Source organism: Rana temporaria, chromosome 13, assembly GCF_905171775.1.
Source record: "Rana temporaria chromosome 13, aRanTem1.1, whole genome shotgun sequence".
Classification (NCBI taxonomy): domain Eukaryota; kingdom Metazoa; phylum Chordata; class Amphibia; order Anura; family Ranidae; genus Rana; species Rana temporaria.
In genome coordinates, this window is record NC_053501.1 from 68398350 (window position 1) to 68415191 (window position 16842).

The 16842-nt window shown below is 41.2% G+C and overlaps 1 protein-coding gene across 1 annotated transcript in view; it reads right to left on the reverse strand.

Annotated features, from left to right (window-relative positions):
- Positions 1–2593: 2593 nt before the first annotated feature.
- The window catches only part of LOC120920799 (cytosolic phospholipase A2 zeta-like), a 94096-nt gene continuing 79847 nt past the window's right edge, over positions 2594–16842 (reverse strand). The window contains exons 16-20 of the mRNA XM_040333111.1: positions 14916–15023; positions 14439–14630; positions 7125–7291; positions 6051–6237; positions 2594–3026 (exon numbers count right to left, since the gene is read on the reverse strand). Coding sequence (XP_040189045.1) covers positions 2818–3026; positions 6051–6237; positions 7125–7291; positions 14439–14630; positions 14916–15023 — 863 coding nt within the window. The 3' untranslated portion in view covers positions 2594–2817. The remainder of the gene's footprint in view (positions 3027–6050; positions 6238–7124; positions 7292–14438; positions 14631–14915; positions 15024–16842) is intronic.

The window sequence follows — 16842 nt, forward strand, 5'->3', positions numbered from 1 at the left end:
TTTAAGCATAACTAGCTTGACCACGTATAGGAATTTTCGATAGTTGTTCCAGCGTGATGCACTGAGCAATATCCCTATATTTGTCGTTACTAAGTCCATGTATTCTGTGCAGCATTGGGCCTGTTGCTTTATGATTTTTGAGAGCCTAAATGTTACTTAATAGACATACTGTGAATTTTGGCTTCTTTGACTGTTACATGTAACTTTCTTTGGTCAATAAAGGAATTACAAAAAAGATTCTGTATGTAGATTTTACACAGTATCCCAACGGTTTTGGAATTGGGGTTGTAGAACGATTGCTCTTACTTTTGTCGTGCATGCCAATATGTAATGTGTGTAGCTTAATCAAGATTTGCGCACATAGTTGTCCCCAACACGTACTTTTACGTATGTATGTGCTTATACGTAGGAGCAGATGGGCTCTAAATATTGGGGGGAATTCAGAGCTTGGTTGTGCCTTTTTTTTTTTTTTACTTAACTTTATTGCTATCTTATAAGGCAGGGGTCTCCAAACTATGGCCCCCAGTTGTTTAGGAACTACAATTCCCATCATGCGTAGTCATGTCTATGAATGTCGAGTTTTAGAATGCCTCATGGGAGGTGTAGCGCCGCAACAGCTCGAGGGTTGTAGTTTGGAGATCCCTGATATAAGGGATCAATAGTTCCCATCTGATAGCATATTTAGAACGACAGGTTCTCCTTAATGAGGTGTATATTAGCCATCTTCCCTGCACTTCACTAAAGCTAATGGAGCACAGATCATGCTTGATTAGTTTCTTCTCTGGTGACAGCGGCCATGGCAAGTGATCACAAATATCTGAAGTGACAAAACTATCATCACTTCTGGGTTCCTACTGGCTAGAAGAGATCAGCAAATTGATATTTGCTGATCTCCCTCCCCTCTGCTACCCCTGCCATGCCATGAGAGTCCTAAACCCACAGGTGGGATGGCAGAGCCTGGGAAAATGGAGACTGGGTGCAGGTTTTGGGGGATCCATGGAAGCAGTCCATCTGAAAGCCAAAAGTCAGCTTGTGACCTTTACACACAAAATACCCTTTCTGCTGTCTACATATGACATATTTCAGTGGCAGCAAAAAGGGATTAAGAAAAAACCCAGCTTAGCTTGGTGAAAATTTGCAGCAAAATAGTGACTGCATCCTATCAGATGGTTAGTTGCTGGTCAGTTCCCTGCCAACATTACTTATGGCACATTTAAAAGAGGACTACAACCACTGCCAGCTGTTAGAAATCTTCTTTATTAAAGTGACATTAAACCCCACATTATTTTGAGCACTTTCAGCAGCTTCTTCATATTTTAATCATTGCAAATGTTCCTCTTTTACCACTTAAGCCCCGGACCAAAATGCAGGTAAAGGACTAGGCCCCTTTTTGTGATTCGGGACTGCGTCGCTTTAACTGACAATTGCGCGGTTGTGCGACGTGGCTCCCAAACAAAATTGGCATCCTTTTTTCCCCACAAATAGAGCTTTCTTTTGGTGGTATTTGATCACCTCTGCAGGTTTTATTTTTTGTGCTATAAACAAAAATAGAGCGACAATTTTGAAAAAAAAATCAATATTTTTGACTTTTTGCTATAATAAATATCCCCCAAAAATATATAAAAAAAATGTTTTTCCTCAGTTTAGGCCGATACGTATTCTTCTACATATTTTTGGTAAAAAAAAAAAAATCGCAATAAGCGTTTATCGATTGGTTTGCGCAAAATTTATAGCGTTTACAAAATAGGGGATAGTTTTATTGCATTTTTATTAATTTTTTTTTTTTTACTACTAATGGCGGCGATCAGCGATTTTTTTCGTGACTGTGACATTATGGACACTTCGCACAATTTTGACACATTTTTGGGACCATTGTCATTTTCACAGCAAAAAATGCATTTAAAATGCATTCTTTATTGTGGAAATGACAGTTGCAGTTTGGGAGTTAACCACAAGGGGGCGCTGAAGGGGTTATGTTTCACCTAGTGTGTGTTTACAACTGTAGGGGGGTGTGGCTGTAGGAGCGACGTCATCGATTGTGTCTCCCTATAAAGGGGATGACACGATCGATGCAGCCGCCACAGTGAAGCACGGGGAAGCCGTGTTTACACGCGGCTCTCCCCGTTCTTCAGTTCCGGGGTCCGATCGCGGGACCCCAGCGGCGATCGGGTCCGCAGGTCCCACGGTCCCGGAGCTTCGGACCGGGTCGCGGGCGCACGACCCACGGCTGGATAGATGTACAGGACGTGCCGGTACGTCCATCTGCCCAGCCGTGTCATTCTGTAGACGTATATCCACAGGCGGCGGTCCTTAAGTGGTTAAGCTGATGCCATCATCACTGCCTCAGGTTTTCAGTTTCAGGGTGGCTCCTTTCACTTGCAGCATCCTATGGAGCCACCTTTGCATGCAGGAACTAGAGTTGTGTCTGTACACTGTTAGAAATGCACAACCCTGCAACCTAGCCCGGCAAGTCACTACCCCTCTCACTGCACTCTACTGTTAAATCTTTCCTATTAAGGCTGGAAATTCAGGGAAGCAGCAGACAGAGCACAAGCCAGCAGCATTGAAAGTTGTAAAAGGGTTGGGATAACAATTTGAAAAATAGTCAACTGAGGAAGGTTTATTTTATCTCTTTAGCTTAAAAAGTTTAAAAGAAGGACGATTCTTGTGTGCACAAAGCCTTTAAAGCGTAGCATTGCTGGTGAAAATCTCTTGTAAATACTGTTTTTCCTGTGATTAAAGGACTTTCATGCAGTTCTCTTTAACCATATATGTCCGTTTTCAAAAACCAAAATATAATCCAACTATTTCCACATGTCACATTTTTTGCTTTCTGCGGTCCAGTGCAGTTTTGAGTGCCTTCATGATCTGTTCTTTGTTATTTGTTACGTTGTACCTATTCACCTCTACCAACCGGTCAAAGTCATTAGGCTCATAGGTAAAGTTTTTTGTCCGGTATGGAGAATCTTTTCCTGATAGTACGAAGTTCCCGTAGGCCATCTCGCTATCTGTTCCTCGGAGTATACCTGTAATAGTGGAAACACAACAGAAATTATATTTAAATTACCAACATTTTAAACAAAAGGTTCCTTTATTCATTAGAACTGGGATTTGCAAACTGTATGGCACTGAACAAATTTTAATTAAATGTAGGTAGAAACCTAATTTATGTGGTAAACCAGAATATTTTTTTAAAGCATATTCTGAAGTCAATGGATGCAGAGCTCTCCTCAGGCAAATGGAATTGCCAATCGGTATTGAACACCACGGTATGAGTATCTTTACAAGGGTCTGGCTATGGTCCAGCCTTGTGGGACGGTGCTGCGGTGATCAAGCAGAGTTCCTTATCTGCAATGAGCAGGACCCAATTTAAGGGGGTGGGTGTCAGGCTGGCTGGATGGAGTCAACCATTGGGCTGGGGGACACAGATTATGAGTGGCGACTCGGCAACAGGCAGGAGGAAGCGTGATGTCATCTGCTTGGGGGAACGCTAGTCTAAGACGAGGCTTGATGCATGGGAGGTACAGATGGAACACAAGTCGAAAGAGAGAGTGCCAAGATGGTTGCGGTTGTCCTTACAACGCGTTTTGGGGAGTGGCTCTTTGTCAAGTCATGTAACTAAGACAGGCAATAGATTTTTAAATAGGGGTTGGCTGCGGGAGGTATCATAATCCTAAAAGCTTATTTTTAACCACCGTAGCACAGTTTCCATAAAACACAGCTAAAATAGTGTAACAATTTTTACAAATAACATTACATTTTAAATTAAATTAAGGAGGGAGGAGGAGAACAAGAAAAAAAGGGGAAGAGAGTAACCAACGATAAAAGTAATTGAGCCAAGAGGATATAAATCGTAGTGGATAAAACCACCATGTGATTCTATATGGCCATAGCATGACATAAATTAACCGGTTCCCAACCGACTCACGCAGATATACTGAGGCAAAAGCCCATGTATATATACGGCTTCGCCCAGGAGAGCAACCAGAGGGCGCGCAAGCGCCCCCTGCACGGTGGGGAACTCAATGCACATGCCGGGCAGGCGCGATCGCGTGCACAAACGGGAGCACAGGGGTTTGTGTGTGTAAATACACAAATCCCTGTTCTGTCTGTGGAGAGAAGGACAGATCCGTGTCTTTCTACAAAGTAGAAAACATGATCGGTCATCTCCTATAGTGAGTCCCCTTCCCCCCATAGTAGGGAACACCGTTAATCCCTTGATCGCCCCCTAGTGTTAACCCCCTTCCCTGCCAGTGACATGTACATAGTAATCAGTGCATATTTATAGCACTGATCGTTCTGTAAATATCAGTGGTTCCAAAAATGTGTCAAAAGTGTTCGACTTGTCTGCCGCAAAGCTGAAAAAAAAAAAAAAAAACGCAAATAACTGCCATTACTAGTAAAAGAAAAAAAAGCCTTATAAATGCCATAAATCTTTCCCATAGTTTGAAGATGCAAACCAATCAATATACGCTTATTGGGATTTTTTTTACCAAAAATATGTAGAGCGCATCGAGGCCTTTTGGGTAATGACTGCGCTCCCAATAAGCATTTTTATAAATAAATAAATAAATAAATAAATAGAAGAATACATATCGGCCTAAACTGAGGAAAACATTTTAACCACTTCCCGCCCACCATATAGCAAAATAACGTCCGGAAGGTGGTTGTATTATCCTGACAGGACGTCATAGGACGTTCAGCAGGGTAAGCCGTGGGGACACGCAGCATGGCGATCGGTGGTGTGGTTTCTCAGTCTGACACACCGCGTCTCCGATCTAGGTAAAAAGACTATGATGTAGGCTCTTTACCATGTGATCAGCTGTGTCCAATCACAGTGCAAACAAGAAGAGCAGTTTATCAGCTTTTCCTCCACTTGCACTGACAAACGCAAGGAGAGATTGGCTGCTCTCCCGACAAGGGGGCTTCTGCTCTGATAATCAGCGCAGACCCATCAAGGATGCCCACTGGAGACCACCAGGGATGCCAATCAGTTCCCATCGGTGCCACATACCAGTGCTGCCAATCAGTGCATATAAGTGCCACCTCATCAGTGCCTGTCAGTGCAGCCTCATCAGTGAAGGGGGAAACATATTTAAAAAGTTTTGTAACAGAAACAAAGAAAAACATTTTTTTTTTTCAAAAAATTGTCTGCCTTTTGTCATTTGGAATGCAAAAAATAAAAACCCAGTGGTGATCAAATACCACAAAGAACCAATATCACCCTCAGTCCGTTTTGACCCGTGGCAGGCTTCTTCCTTTGTATGTGGGACAGATGTTACTGGCGCAAAAGGAAAATAACAAATGTATTCTATGTTATATGGTTTGCTGCATTTAAAAAATGTGCATTGCGCTACCTTGGTGGGTGACCTACATCTACCTGATCATGTGCAATTATTAGCACCTATAAATATCACCCTGTGCTTTTCCACCACAAGTTTTTACTATCAGATGACAATCCACCATAAATCTATATGAAAAAAATATTTTTCTCAAAAGAAAAAAACACATAAATATACCATGCACATGTTAATGTGTCTAAATAGTGCTCTTTACATTTAAAAAAGCGCGCACTACCCTGCCACGGGTTCACAATGTATGTATAATAACAAAAATAAAAAATAATAATAAATATGTGGAATTCCTATATGAATCCTCTTCCCTTTAATATAGTATAAGAGTCCCAATGTGATAGCCAAGTGCTCCTAGGCAATAAATATTCCTCCTGTTGGGTGTTTAAAAACAACGTGATTTCACCACTTCCGTGATTATCCCATCACCGTTAAAAATGGCCACTCACCAGATCCTATTCAAAAAATGCCTTTGGTTCATTCCCAGGATAACCACTCCTATTATGCGTAGATGGGGAGATGTGTACCCTATGCTTTTGCAAAGGGGTAATTATGCTTTCTTATATATTTACGCGCTATGTATTTTGTACTGAGTAATATTTTCTCCATATTTATTGAAAAATATGGTATATATTTACATACATTTTGCATTTTTACACAACAGCTGATGGACAAATGATCCCAGTTCTGAGAAATTACCTGGTTCTTTATTTGTGCGAAATGTGTCATTCACCAAGGGAAAGTGAACTACTATGGGAGAGCGCGGATTATCTTTGTCCATGAACACATAGCATTCTTTTGGCTGTTGCTCGTCCTGCTCACTCACAGTAATAGAGGGAAACGCAATGCCCCTCTCCTTGCAGTATTTTTTGGTTAGATGCAGCACCTGGAATGCAAATAATACAACTGTACCAAAAAGCATAGTTAAAACCTGCAAGTGCACTCCTAGTAATATTTCACATTTAAAGTGTACATTTATTTAACATGTAAACGTAAAAAAAAAAAAACAGCACAAGGGATAGTACTTACATTTAATGTAAAGGGTCCCTTGTGCTGTGGTCGGCTGTCCCCATTGCAAAGTCCTTTGACCCCCCCCTCATCAAAAGTTCCACATATACCTGTCCTTTTGGCTCCCCTCCTCCATTCATAGAAGCTGTACTATAGCTTCCATGAATGAAAAGTGCTCTATGAATGGAGGATTGGCAGACGAATGAAAGATCCATCTCTTTCATTCACAGATCACTGTTCATTGATGGAATCTATAATCTACACTTCCTTGGTGTTTTGTCCATGTGCCCCTGATCTGTGAATCTTGTACCTGTACTCTTTTTTTTTTTTCCTGATCCTTGCCTGCCTGCTTGTTCTTGTCCCCTTGTACCCTTCTCTCTGTCCTGGCCTGCTCCCTCTGCCCGATCTCCCATGCATGACCCCAGCTCTGAACCGGACTACAATTTTCAGCCACATCCTACTGTCTGTACATAGTTATTTGGTTTAGGTGGTTGTTCATCCTTTCTCTCATTATATTCACTGGCTTTGGTTTATGGGGGTTTTGGTATATCGCAGGTGCATTTATACTATTGTTTGTTTATTGTACCTTTACTAAATCACATTATTTTATACTGTACTTGCACCTGGTGTTCTCTGTGTAAGTCCACACATTTTTTGTGACGCCTGTTTCACGGATACCAGCATTTAGTATCCATGACAGCCTGTGACAGGTCCAGCACATATATTAACTGCCGCAGCACCAAAAGATCACCACTTCTATCGCACCTCAAATGGAGCTTGCCATGAGTAGTTAAAGGACAATATGACATCAACATTCCTCTCAGGCTGTAAAACTAACGGAAAAGGAGAGTTGATAGAGAATCCTCCATCCACAAGGTATAAATTCTCTTCCATAGGAGTAAGTTGATTGGGAAAAGCATCCAAATGATTTCCTGAAATAGGGACAGTACATAATAAGCCATGTAAAAAAAGGATTACACTTGAATTAAAAAATATAATTAGTTTAAATTAAGTTCCATATATATATATATATATATATATATATATATATATATATATATATATATATATATATACACACACACACACAGTATATATATATATATATATATATATATATATATATATATATATATATATATATATATATATATATATATATATATATATATATATATATATATATATATAGTATAGCCACTGGGGCAGATCCTCAAAGAAATTACGCGGCGTATCTCTTGATACGCTGCATAATTTCAAATTTTGCGCGTCGTATCTTTGTTTTGGTATCCCCAAAACAAGATACAACGGCATCTGTGTTAGATCCGACAGGCGTACGTCTTCGTACGCCGTCGGATCTTAGATGCAATTTTTCAGCGTCCGCTAGGTGGCGTTCACGTCGTAATCCGCGTCGAGTATGCAAATGAGCTATTTCCGACGATCCACTAACGTACGAGCGGCCGTCGCATTTTTTTACGTCGTTTCCGTTCAGCTTTTTCCGGCGTATAGTTAAAGCTGCTATCTGGTGGCGTACTCAATGTTAAGTATGGCCGTCGTTCCCGCGTCTAATTTTGAAAATTTTACGTTGTTTGCGTAAGTCGTCCGTGAATGGGGCTGGACGCCATTTACGTTCACGTTGAAAACAAGGACGTCCTTGCGACGTCATTTAGCGCAATGCACGGCGGGAAATTTTAGGGACGGCGCATGCGCAGTTCGTTCGGCGCGGGGACGCGCTTCATTTAAGTGAAACAGGCCCCCTACCCGCCCAATTTGAAATCCGCCGCGAGAGATACACTACGCCGCCGTAACTTACGGCGCAAATTCATTGAGGATTCAAACCAAAGCCAGGTAAGTTACAGCGGCGTAGCGTATCTCACATCTGCGCCGGGCGCAGCGGAGGTACGTGGATCTACCCCACTATGTGCACCAGGTACTGTTGGAGAGAACACAACAGAAAAGAGAAATCAGCGCCACAGAACTAACTGGCCAACTGTGGATCCCAATTGAGAATGCTGCTTCTCAATCCTAGTAAAATACTAGTAGATAATGCAATAAATAAGTTTGCAGCACAAAACTCTGGAATATCCACAATTGTGTTAACAATTTGTACCAAATAAGTATTAATTCTAAAAAAGATGGACTTTATATGATTCAAAAATCTCAGCCCTTCACTGACACAATCCCCCCTCCCCCTTTTATATGTGGAATAACTTAAAGAATATTCAAAATATGTGAAATTAAGTGAAACTAAAAATTCTCTATATAATACTCTAAATAAAGTGCAAGTGCTTAAAATGTCCGTAATAACGCAACATTTAATGTGTTGAAAACGATAGTCTCAAATTCGTAGACAATAGTGTAGGCGTTTATGGTTGTGGCCAAATAACTCAATTGTGGTCTCATCACTCAAAATGACTGACAGAAGGTTTGAGGGTTGTCTCTGTGCTGTTTGGCGTATAGTAAACAGGATACTTTTACATTTGCATAGTAATGGCTTTCTTCTGGCCATCCAGCCCATCTATCTTCAAGTGCCTCCTTATTGTGAATCTTGAAATAGCCGCACCACATGTTTTCAGAGTCCTGTATTTCACCTAAAGTTATTTGTGGGTTTTTCTTTGCATCCCAAACTATTCTCTTGGCAGTTGTGGCTGAAATTTTAGTTGGTCTACCTGACCGTGGTTTGGTTTTAACAGAATCCCTCCTTTTCCACTTCTCGATTAGTGTTTGAACACTGCTGATTGGCATTCTCAATTCCTTGGATATCTTTTTATATCTCTTTCCTGTTTTAAACAGTTCAACTACCTTTCCCCGCAGAGCCTTTGGCAATTTTTTTACTTTCCCCATGACTCAGAATCCAGAAACACTCAGTGCCGCACTGGATGAAAGATGCAAGGGTCTGTCAGGAGTCCAGAAACTCATTGACCTTTTATACACACACACTAATTACAAGCAAACAGATCACAGGTGAGGATGGTTACCTTTAATAGCCATTCAAAGCCCTTTGAGTCAACTTGTGTGCATGTTATCAGGCCAACATCACCAGGGTATGTAAACTTTTGATCAGGGTCATTTGGGTAGTTTCTGTTGTCAATATGATTTAAAAAGAGTAAACACAGTTGATTGATAATAAATGGCTTCAGCCAAACACCAACCATGAGCGAAATAAATGTTTTTGTGTTATCATTGATATTCTCTGAAAAATGGCCAAGAAATCATAAATTCTGCCAGGATAATCAAACTTATGAGCACAACTGTATATAATATTTTTTTTCAACACATAATTATGACACACATATGGTTTTGCATGGTTTAAAGTTTAGGTGTTGTAAGGGGTTAGCTCGGTAGCGGGTAGTGTGTGACCCCCTGGTTGGGTTCACTACACACGGAACGATACAGAGAAACAGCCGAAGACGGTTGAAAACAAAGAATTTGGTTTATTCTTCCATCTTGCTGGAAACAAGTGCAAGCATCCAAACAGCATAAACAAAATCAAACATAAAATAAACCCTGGCCACTTGGGGCGTCTACCTTCACCACACAGGAACCTATCTATGGAGTCTGGCACAGCCTACTGCTGAGCAGACACTGCTGGTCCTACAGCAGAAAACAATAGTCTCTTTTTGATTTTTATCACACAGAAAAATCAACAGCACCTCACCTCTTCAGAAGTATTTCTGCTCACTGCTCTCCTTCACTCAGAAAGCCTCAGGATGCAGCAATCAGTAGTAATCCTCTGGATTACTTATAGAGGCCTTAATTGCCTCATTCTGAACAGCTGAAGTTTTCCAACGCCCTTGAACCTTTCTGGCTACTTCTGCAGCCGACGCCTGATAATAATTGGTGTATTGTCTAAACAAGGCAGAAATGTATCTCCCATCTGTGACAACACCCACAGATTTACCGGACTTCCTGTCACAGTGTATATAAATTCAGTCCTTTTTTTATTTTTATTATGTATTTTTGGGTTTATTACATGCTAATTAATATTTTTTTGCATTTTTAGAAAAAAAAAATTCACACACACTATTGTCTACGGATTTGAGAGTATTGTTTTCAAAACATTGAATGTTGCATTATTACGGACATTTTAAGCACTTGCACTTTATTTAGATTATTATATAGAGAATTTTTAGTTTCACTTGATTTCACATATTTTGAATATTATTTAAGTTATTCCACATATAAGAGGAGGAGTAGTTTGTTTCAGTGAAGGGCTGAGATTTTTGAATCATATAAAGTCTATCTTTTTTTAGAATTTAATACATATTTGGTACAAATGGTTAACACAGTTGTGGATATTACAGAGTTTTGCGCTGCAAACTTATTTATTGCTCTGTTAGAGATAACAAGGCAAAGTTTTTATTTCCTCATACTTTATACTGGCCCAACTAAGGATATAGAATCATTAAAGGTGAATTAAATTCCAAGGATTGAGATAAGGTACCTTTCCTATGACATGACTCCTGAAAGGTTACTGAGCCTTCTTCTAAAGACCTTTATGTCTAGTACCCACGATGAGAAAATCGGATGAAAAATCTGATCATTAGTACACAGCTTTCAATTGCCGAACATGACAATACATTACATCACTTCCAAAGTTGTATTTCGTTGTACAAGAATTTTCGTAACTTTAGTAATCCAAAGGTTTTCGATATGAGACTAGCATGCAAAAAAAAAAGGGGGCACCTATGTTAATCCGGCCCTGCAGAGGAACCAGGTCTTATCAGTAGCATTTTGTGTGTGACAGATCACAAATTAAATTACAGCAATGTTATTTAGGAGGTAACCTCACATGTCCACAGAAGTAATCAGTGTTTAGATAACAATGGATATCCATATATATATATATATATATATATATATATATATATATATATATATATATATATATATATATATATATATATATATATCACACACAGGTGGTTCTCAAAAAATTAGACTTTCATATATTTTAGATTCATTACACACAACTGAAGTAGTTCAAGCCTTTTTATTGTTTTAATATTGATGATTTTGGCATACAGCTCATGAAAACCCAAAATTCCTATCTCAAAAAATTAGCATATTTCATCTGACCAATAAAATAAAAGTGCTTTTAATAAAAAAAAGTCAACCTTCAAATAATTATGTTCAGTTATGCACTCAATACTTGGTCAGGAATCCTTTTGCAGAAATGACTGCTTCAATGCGGCGTGGCATGGAGGCAATCAGCCTGTGGCACTGCTGAGGTGTTATGGAGGCCCAGGATGCTTCAGTAGCGGCCTTAAGCTCATCCAGAGTGTTGGGTCTTGCGTCTCTCAACTTTCTCTTCCCAATATCCCACAGAATCTGGTCAGGAGAGTTGGCAGGCCAATTGAGCACAGTAATACCATGGTCAGTAAACCATTTACCAGTGGTTTTGGCATTGTGAGCAGGTGCCAGGTCGTGCAAAAAATGAAATCTTCATATCCATAAAGCTTTTCAGCAGATGGAAGCATTACGTGCTCCAAAATCTCCTGATAGCTAGCTGCATTCACCCTGCCCTTGATAAAAAACACAGTGGACCAACACCAGCAGCTGACATGGCACCCCAGACACCCCAGAATCACTGACTGTGGGTACTTGACACTGGACTTCAGGCATTTTGGCATTTCCCTCTCCCCAGTCTTCCTCCAGACTCTGGCACCTTGATTACCGAATGACATGCACAATTAGCTTTCATCCGAAAAAAGTACTTTGGACCACTGAGCAACAGTCCAGTGTTGCTTCTCTGTAGCCCAGGTCAGGCGCTTCTGCCGCTGTTTCTGGTTCAAAAGTGGCTTGACCTGGGGAATGCGGCACCTGTAGCCCATTTTCTGCACACGCCTGTACACGGTGGCTCTGGATGTTTCTACTCCAGACTCAGTCCACTGCTTTCGCAGGTCCCCCAAGGTCTGGAATCGGTCCTTCTCCACAATCTTCCTCAGGGTCCGGTCACCTCTTCTCGTTGTGCAGCGTTTTCTGCCACACTTTTTCCTTCCCACAGACTTCCCACGGAGGTGCCTTGATACAGCACTCTGGGAACAGCCTATTCGTTCAGAAATTCCTTTCTGTGTCTTACCCTCTTGCTTGAGGGTGTCAATGATGGCCTTCTGGACAGCAGTCAGGTCGGCAGTCTTACCCATGATTGCGGTTTGGAGTAATGAACCAGGCTGGGAGTTTTTAAAAGCCTCATGAATCTCTTGCAGGTGTTTAGAGTTAATTAGTTGATTCAGATGATTAGGTTAAGAGCTCGTTTAGAGAACCTTTTCATGATATGCTAATTTTTTGAGATAGGAATTTTGGGTTTTCATGAGCTGTATGCCAAAATCATCAATATTAAAACAATAAAAAGGCTTGCACTACTTCAGTTGTGTGTAATGAATCTAAAATATATGAACAAGAAAAAAACCCAAAGGTTGACGCTGCGCTAAATTAAATAATTGAAATAAAATGTAAATGTAAACAGCTGCTAGCACTAAAATTGTGTACAACAACTTGGTAACCATAAAAAAGAAAAGACAGTGCAGCGCTAGTAAGTGATATTGTGCTTCATAAAAATTGATAATTGAACATGAAAATCATTCCGGAGTAAACTGAAAATTTATCAGGAATAGTAGAGAAATAAATTAAGTTACAAAATGATGTGTAAAAGAAAAAAGTCTTTAGAAAGCCGTGAAACAAAGTTCATATGACTTTATCCAGTAATTTTTCCTTGTGGGAGAAAGTGAAGAGTGCAAATAGTGTGGGAAGCTCTTGATTGATGTGAGGTAAGCTGTCACCAATACACCCGTGGAGAAGGAGAAGATTGCCTGCTTACCAGATAAAAAGACTGTTTTGCATCAGTCTAATAGGGCCTGTGGGAAGTCTGGTCTCCCAGTACCTTGGCCGTCAGGATAACCACAGTATAGCTCAGCATACAATCCGAAGAGTCATAAACCAAAAAAAGAAGATGGACCTCTCATAGTGTATAACGTTTAAAAAATGAAGAGGGTTTAATAAAAGTTGCACTTACAATGAGGCAGTGTAAATACAGCATTGATAATGAAGCGTCTCCGATCTTGTGTTCCGATGCTTCTCGCTACTCAGTCAGGAAAAACACAGCCGGCGTTCAGGACAGAACGCGATGACGTCACGGCACCCTACGATCGTTTCGTCGCTAATGGACTTCAACGGGGGAGTAATCCGGCTTACTCCCCCGTTGAAGTCCATTAGCGACGAAACGATCGTAGGGTGCCGTGACGTCATCGCGTTCCGTCCTGAACGCCGGCTGTGTTTTTCCTGACTGAGTAGCGAGAAGCATCGGAACACAAGATCGGAGACGCTTCATTATCAATGCTGTATTTACACTGCCTCATTGTAAGTGCAACTTTTATTAAACCCTCTTCATTTTTTAAACGTTATACACTATGAGAGGTCCTTCTTCTTTTTTTGGTTTATGACTCTTCGGATTGTATGCTGAGCTATACTGTGGTTATCCTGACGGCCAAGGTACTGGGAGACCAGACTTCCCACAGGCCCTATTAGACTGATGCAAAACAGTCTTTTTATCTGGTAAGCAGGCAATCTTATCCTTCTCCACGGGTGTATTGGTGACAGCTTACCTCACATCAATCAAGAGCTTCCCACACTATTTGCACTCTTCACTTTCTCCCACAAGGAAAAATTACTGGATAAAGTCATATGAACTTTGTTTCACGGCTTTCTAAAGACTTTTTTCTTTTACACATCATTTTGTAACTTAATTTATTTCTCTACTATTCCTGATAAATTTTCAGTTTACTCCGGAATAATTTTCATGTTCAATTATCAATTTTTATGAAGCACATTATCACTTACTAGCGCTGCACTGTCTTTTCTTTTTTAAAATATATGAACGTCGAATGTTTATCAGTACATTACAGAAAATAATGAACTTTATTACAATATGCTAATTTTTTGAGAACCACCTGTACAGTATACTGCCATTTTAACTTGAGAACAGGCTTGAGGAACTGTGGTACTTAGGCATTTGTTTTATAAGGCAAGGATGAGCCACACTTGTATTTGCTGGTTTTAGATTCTTAAACAGTTACATACCTTTCCAAGCCAGAAATTCTCGTACTCCTTTGTAGTCTTTGTAGAGGTATAAGCCCCTGGTGAAGTTATATCCTTCCCCTGCAGTGAATCGGGATTTAAAGAAGTCCTGGAAGATACTGGACACTATACCACCTGGCATTACCAAACGGGTCTGTAGCCTAGATGGGTCCCAGTGGAATTTTCGACAATCATCTTAAAAGGAATTTTTGATTTTTAGTCTGGTGAAGCAAATTAATTTATGCAATACAAATAGTAGCATTTATTTGTGAAGTGGCACTTATCATGATGCATATAACCTTATTTGCACTTTCTTAGGTCCATATTTTAACTAAAAATCCAAACAAAGGTATTCTAATCATGGAGATAAGTCACACACCTGAGGTCATAGTTATGCATCATCTTTAAATCCAAGACAGTTTGCTCGCTACTTTTAACAAACCAGAAGCATTGACAGCGGTTTTGCCTGAATGTTCTTACCTATCACTCGGATGACATCAGTTAAAGAGTTAAGCCAGAGGATACCTGTGCCAGCTGCACGAGCCCATATTTCATCCAGGTTTGCAGCAAAGGCACTGCCCCAGACCCCTGTGAAGAAACGGCAGTTATCAATAGGCTATCAGAAGCACTTTCAGAATTACTTGAAAAGAAGAGAAAGGTAATCTTTTGAAGTAATGCGAGTTTATTGTACTGGCTACCAGGGCCGGTACAGGGGGGGGGGGGGGGGTGGAAGGGGCAGCTGTCCTGGGCAGAGTTTTGGAGGGCGCCCCAAGTTGCCAGCAGCAGCATGCAAAATAATCTGTGCACAGATTCTCAGGCTATCACAACACTCTATGATCCAATCTATTGTTGCTACAGCCGGTCCAAAAACGGGCAGGGAATGCGCCCATACCTATTGCCTCTTCCTCTCTACAGGTGTCCCAGGTCTAATAGGGGCCTTAGGTAAGTAGCCTTCATTTTCTCCCCCTGTATAAAAATTAGCTTTGCCGTTTTTATTTATGACTGTATTTTTGATTTGATTCATCGTATAGTTAATTGACTAAACATTTGAATTGATTGCAGACATTCTCCTGATGAAGCAGTATTAGACCGCAAAACTAGTAGAGATGCACTTCAAGACCTACATCCCACTGGGATTTTCCCTTTTTGGGGACCCTTATACTGGCGATTTGTATGGTCTGTCACCACATGTTTTTAACTGTTCATGAATATTGTTGTTCTTTTATTGATTTTGTATTAATAAAATTTCAGTTATTTTTCTATTTCTGCATTTTTTTTTTTTTTTTAATTTGTTTATTTATAGACAGGGACAAGGCCGCGCGGGCCGACATGTTACAATAGTACAAACAGTACATGTGATAGGATAAGTAGGTCACAACAATACACGGGATCAATATAACGTTACACATTGCATGATGGATCATGGTAGGCGCCTACTGTGTGGCAAAAGCGTTAAGTGGCGTGTGTGTCCTAGGAGGGCTCCCGGGTTCCGTCACCTGGTAAAACCAGTGGTGGCTCCCAGAGGGTGTCTCCTACTCAAATAGGGAGGCGTGTTTGTTGAGTCGTAGACCAGTGTCGGGTCCACACGACCTGCCCCCTCTTTTTCTTTTTATGTCAAGAAGGAGAAAGGGAAGGGGGAAAGAGCCCCAGTGTGGGGTAGTAGAAAGTTCCAGGGAAAGGAAACAGGTCTGAAAGAGAGAGGGTGGGCAGGGATAGGGGGGGGGGGGGTCAGTCACCTTACAGATAGTCTCACCATAGGGGTAGTCCTTGTACCTTGTGGGCATGCATCCTGTTATGTAAATGGACTGGGGCAGGGATCGCACTGGTATGGTAGCGTTCACCCAACCGTCGCGGGCTCTCTGAGTGCCTGGCCCTCAGCTGAGTAGATGAAAATATTCCATAACTGCCAGGTTTCGGTAAATGTTTCCTGCCTGTTGTGTGCTGTGAGGATGAGATCCTCCATGTGCTTTATCTCCTCTACCTTCGTGATCCATTGGGATACTGTCGGCGGGAGCGTGGCCTTCCAATGTAGAGGGATGCAGGCCTTTGCTGCATCCAACAGGTGCCTGATCACAGATTTTTTGTATGTCTTCTCCGGGACGGTAGATATGTGCAGGAGGAAGAACGCTGGGTCGTCCGGTATAGCGCGGGCCGTGAATTTCTGGGCCACCTCACGGATCACCCGCCAAAAGCGACTAAGGCCAGGGCAAGACCAAAAAATGTGCAGTAGCGTCCCCCTGTCTGCCCGACAGCGCCAGCAAAGGTCAGGCGTCGCCGGGAAGAACTTGTGGAGCAGTACTGGTGTCCTGTACCATCGTGACAGGAGTTTGTAGCTAGTTTCCTGCGTCTTGGCGCAGATTGAGGATTTGTGCGTGAATCTCAGAATGCGTTGTCGTTCGGCCGCAGT